Source organism: Rhinatrema bivittatum, chromosome 16, assembly GCF_901001135.1.
Source record: "Rhinatrema bivittatum chromosome 16, aRhiBiv1.1, whole genome shotgun sequence".
Classification (NCBI taxonomy): Eukaryota; Metazoa; Chordata; class Amphibia; order Gymnophiona; family Rhinatrematidae; genus Rhinatrema; species Rhinatrema bivittatum.
This window is the reverse complement of record NC_042630.1, coordinates 13,553,771-13,559,293: the sequence shown is the minus strand read 5'-3', so window position 1 is coordinate 13,559,293 and position 5,523 is coordinate 13,553,771. Positions and strand designations below refer to the sequence as shown.

Here is a 5,523-nt window from a genome sequence, read left to right as displayed (position 1 = left end):
ACCAGAAGGAGGGCTGTCCATGAATGAATACTCCACTAATTATTTTCCTAAATAAATGTTGGATATCTGTTTTGATTTCATGGTAACTATGATATCTAAAGTCTAAAGTTTTAGTATTTCTTTTTTTTTCTATAAAGACTAGATGACCGATAATAGTGATGTACTCTTATTATAATGGATAATGGATATCTGTATTGTTAATGACTGTAATGTCATGAAATATATATAAATGAATAAAATATAAATAATTAAAAAAAAGTAATAGAGACCTCTACAAAAATAGTTTATTCAAGTTGGACTTTGAAAAATATTTAGTGGATCACAGTGTTCAAGTTGATTTCTTGCTTAGGGCTTTTTTGAGGGCTACATTTAACTCTTTGCTCCTCAAACTATAAATCAGAGGGTTTAACAGTGGGAGAACAGCTATATACAATGTGGTAACCAACTTGTTTGACTTCGCAGAATCCCCTGACCTGGGCTGCAAATAAACTCCTGTAATAGTCCCATATGCCAGAATGATGACTGTCAGGTGGGAGGAGCAGGTGGAGAAGGCCTTGCTCTTCCCCTCTGTAGAACGGATTTTTAGGACATTGGAGATGATAAAGATGTAGGATGTCAGGGTTAGGAGTAATGGGATAAAGCCTGTAAACCATAATTCTGCAAAATTTATAGTCCAAAAAACAGAGGTGTCTGAGCATGAAAGTTCCAGCAATGCTGAGATGTCACAGAAGACGTGATTGATTACATTGGAGTCACAGAAAGAAAACTGGGATGTAGCTATTGTTTGTGGCAGTGCTTCTATGAAGCCTGCTACCCATGAGACGGCTGCCAGAAGAGCACAGACCCTCTTATTCATGATGATAGTGTAACGCAGCGGATTGCATATCGCAACATAACGATCATAAGCCATGGCAGTAAGAAGATTATATTCTGTACATAAGCACATTATATAGCAGTACATCTGCAGAATGCATTCCCTGAAAGATATCTTACTGCCGCTTGTTAGGACTGCCAGCAATTTTGGAACAACTGAGGTGAAAGAGCAGATATCTAAGGCAGACAAGTTGGCCAAGAAGAAATACATGGGTGTGTGAAGGTGCCGATTGGCGCATACTATGCAGATAACGAGGAGGTTCCCCAGCACGGCCATCAGGTAGAGGAATAAGAAGAGCATGAAGAGAGGGAGCTGCAGCTCTGGGAACTCCGAGAACCCCAGAATCAAGAATTCTGTCACATGGCTGTGATTTCCCATTTCCATGTATTCATTCATCATTGTGTGCTGAGATAGAAAACTAGAAAAAGAATTGATTAAAATGATAAAGAATTTCTGTCAAAGTGAAAGGAATCACAGTTAATTACAGACTCATAGAGTGGCAGATAAACACATTCACAGTTGTGCAGTAGGTAGGTGAAATAGTTTGAAAATGGCACAGAAACAAAAGAAAACGATTGAAAAACGAGCTAAATCAGAGAAATGAAAGGCAGCGAGTTCCCCCCCCAAAACAATAGTAATGGAAACATCCACGAATAAAATGAAAACACAGGGCTGGATTTTAAATGTCCTGCATGCGTAAATCCGGACGGATTTACGTGCGCAGCACCCTCGCGCGCCTATTTTGCATAGGCCCCCGCGCGCGCCCAGCCCCGGGACGCGCATAAGTCCCAGGGGCTTCGTAAAAGGGGCGGGGAGGGGGTGTGTCCGGGGCGGGACCGGGGTCAGGGGCGGTTCGGGGCAGGGTCATGGTCAAGGCCTCCGGACCAGCCCCCGGGTCGGGTGATGGCGCGCCAGCAGGCTGCTGGCACACGCAGATTTACGTCTACTTTCAGCAGGCGTAAATCTGCCAACAAAGGTAGGGGGGGTTTAGATAGGGTCGGGGGGGGGGGGGTGGGTTAGGTAGGGGAAGGGAGGGTGAAGGAAGGTTCCCTCCGAGACCGCTCCGAAATTGGAGCGTTCTCGGAGGGAACAGGCAGCGCGTGCTGGGCTCGGCGCGCGCAAGTTGCACCAATGTGCACCCCCTTGCGCGCGCCGACCCCGGATTTTATAAGATACGCGCGGCTACGTGCGTATCTTATAAAATCCAGCGTACTTTTGTTCGCGTCTGGTGCATGAACAAAAGTACACGCTTGCGTACATTTATAAAATCTACCTCACAGTGAAACAAAAATTTATCTGCACTCGCCTCTTGTACAGTAACAGAGTTACACACTCACACAGTTAACACTGTAACAATTGCACAGTAGAAGGTGGCCATTGCCTGGGTGGGAGGAGTTTCACTTTGAGTGTCCACTATTTTAAATTAAATTCTGTTTTTGTCTGATTAAAAAAAACCAAAACCAAAAGCCTCCCTGGTTTTCTAAGAACCACCCTGGACCTTCTCGGATTCCCTTCAGTCTCCCCCACAATGAGAGCATCCAAACAGGGGCAGGAGTGATTCCCGGTTGCTCCTTCCCTGCCTGTGCGGCAAATCAAAATGGCGCCGGCTGACTCCCACTGTCGGGGCAGAAGCTACTGGGGATTGTTCCTGCCCCTGTTTGGACACTATCACTGTGGGTAAACTGGGATTTTTGGAAACTGGATGGATACGAGAGGTTAATTTAAAAATGCCCATTAGGAGAGAACAAAAATTAAACAGAACAAAAAAAAAATTGCATTTTCATTCCTTTTTCTATAGTTTTGTTTAAGAAAATGGAACAAGCTGCCATAGGAAATGCCACTGACCTCTCCTATGTCATTTCAAATGATCGCACATCCCTAAGAAACAGTCACATGAGGTGGAGTTGAAAGGTGATAGGTGAGATATACACATTTAGAAACGTATTACACAGTTGCATAATTACACAGTCATTCTCTTAAATGGTCACTTATTAGCAGATGAAAAAAAATGAGGTCTCACATGAGACCGTCTTGTGAATGGGTTGAGAGATCTATTGAGTTAGTGCTAAAATGTCATGGATGAAAGAATCCTGGATTCAGCTGGTTTAAGAGGCTCATCAGCAGGCACATTAACATCGCCAAGTAAGAGTAAATGTGCACCTCCAACCAGATATTACTTGATACTACCGACCAGATTGAGTAAGGATGAGTTGAGACTGATAGATAAGAACTACATTAAATTTACTCTGGGGGTGTAATTTGTAAAATAAACTTTCAGTGGGAGGCAGAGAACAGAGAGATTATTCTTTAAGTTTAAAAGATTTAGAGAAATAACAGCTACAACCCCTCCATTTTTTTTCCTGCCGACTTCTATTTAAAAATTTAAAATGATTTTTCTCTTTACATTTTGTGACCTTTATTTTGCTATCTATGAACTTGGTTTTCAGGTGATTAAAAGTAATTGCCATAACCAAGAGATGCGTTCCTCCCCTTTGATTTTTTTTTTTTTTAAGGGGCTGACATGTGCTGATCTTCTGTTAATGATTTGCTGGGGAAGAGCTGGCTCCATTAGAATCACTTCAGATCCTGCCTCTTTCAACCTGACCTGGTTCTAATGTTTAATGGGGGTAAAGGGAGGGGATTTATAAGAGGCCACCCATATAGGTGCACTTGAAGCAGAAGAAATGATCTGTCCTGACTCCAGGCTTAGAATTATCCAAATAATAAGACGAAAAAGACATTCACAATAAGAGCATTTCCAAACTGTATCTGAGAGATATGAGAGTCTGAAGGAAAATTCTGATCCCGTCACTTACTTTCCTGACCAATGGATTCTGCATCTCTGGTATGAACAGTCTGAAGAGCTAGGAGAGCTTAAATATCTGAAGAGTTCCCATTGGGGATCTGATCCCTGGACACACAGACCTTGTTAATTGTCATCTGTATTTTAAGACCAGTGTAGTTGAAACATGCCATATTTTATATTGTTGCCAAATAACGGGATCAGAGAATTTTAAAGAGATAAATATAAAGAGATTTTATATTGTAACAATACTACAAATAAAAAAACCTGGGAGAGGGAAAACGTGCACTGTAGTTCATATCAATACAACTATAAAATGTGTGATCTTCATACTGTCTAGCACTGGACTGCACAATTTGGTAGTGGAACTGCAGAGTAAATAAAATGCAACTAAAATATCACCTCAAATTATAAACTGCTTCTATTACTTGTCTCTTCTATCACTTATCTTGTTTATGAAAAGATTCCACTGTTGAAGCTTCCACTGTCATGACATGATAAAATTATTAGCCTGGTGTCACTTAAGCTGTTTCTCAGAAGATCACAAGTGTGCACAGACAAATATTTATATTTTAACTATATATTATGTGGCAGATTTTCAAAGGCTACGCGCGTTACATACACACGTAACCCGAGAAAATCTGCCGTTGCACGTGACGCCGAGCCTATTTTGCATAGGCTCGGCGTCGCGTGCAAGCCCCGGGGCTTGCAAAAAGGGCTGGTCCATGGGTGTGGCCGGGGGCATGGCAGTGATTCGGGGGCATGGTGGCGGTTCGGGGGCGGTCCGGAGTGTGGCCGGGGGCGTGGTGGCGGTACAGGGGCGGGGTCGAGTACTCCGGCACAGTGTGCCGGCACATGCAAGTTACGCTATCGGGGCTCCTCTCGGGCTCGGCGCGCGCAAGGTGCTCATCTGTGCACTCCCTTCCGTGCGCCGAGCCTTGATTTTATTACATGCGTACAGCAGCATGCGCGTGTTATCAGATCGGGCATCGATTTTAAGATCTGGCCCTCTGTGTTTTTGGATTTATTGTAAGCTTCCTCGGGTTGTTCATTTGTGCTTGAAAAAGACAGTGCCTATCGTAATTCTGAGGACAAGAGAATAAAAAAGCTTGCACAGCTGTTCCCGTTGTATTAAAACTCTGGGTTTTCCATCCATTAAATTAGTTAATATATGCTGCTTTCTAAACTGATGTCCAGTAATTTCAGTGTCCGAGATTGACATCTGGGGAGAAACCGAGAGGTCATTGCGGTCTTAGGGGAAGAGACAAAGAATGAGAAATGCTAAAACCTCTACATAGCCCTGGTTCAAGGTCCCATACATTTCTCATAACAAAACTGACAAATGTTCCCCCTCTCTGACAACCCCCCCAAAGGACTACCTAACCTTCCAGAGTAGGAAATGTCCCTTTGAGGATCTAGCCCCACACAGACAGGCCGATGCAGTAAGATGCACGCTGAAAACCACTGCTTTTATTGAGCACCCGTTTTGCTAAAGCATGCGCAGCTACATCCCCTGTGCACCCCGACGCAATATTGAAATGAGGGGTAGCATAAGAATGGGCACGCTATGGAAGATCGTAAAGTTTCGGGCACCCACAATTCCAGCGGGCGCTCAACACGAGCGTCCGATTTGATATGGCTTCTTTTGGTTATTTTGCTGAGGTGCTGATTTCGGTGCTGGAGTATATTATATTAGGCAGGCATCCGTTGCTATGGGCATATAAATTGCGTGATCGGAAGTAATGCGCGCTTCTTTTTTTGAGCAAATCAATATACATTTACTTTTAGCCACCGCAAGCATTAAATTCAAGAGCCGGGATAATACTAAGGAGGAGGACACGTTTAT

General features: G+C 43.4%; 1 protein-coding gene across 1 annotated transcript; it reads right to left on the bottom strand.

Moving 5' to 3' along the window:
* Positions 1 to 328: 328 nt before the first annotated feature.
* LOC115077389 (olfactory receptor 150-like) lies at positions 329 to 1,273 on the bottom strand. Its single transcript, XM_029579678.1, has one exon. It carries the CDS (start codon positions 1,271 to 1,273, stop codon positions 329 to 331), a length of 945 nt encoding a protein of 314 aa, XP_029435538.1.
* Positions 1,274 to 5,523: the final 4,250 nt, after the last annotated feature.

Bases quoted from the DNA above. Each gene is read 5' to 3' on its own strand.
- LOC115077389 (XM_029579678.1), bottom strand. From the start codon at position 1,273: ATGATGAATGAATACATGGAAATGGGAAATCACAGCCATGTGACAGAA.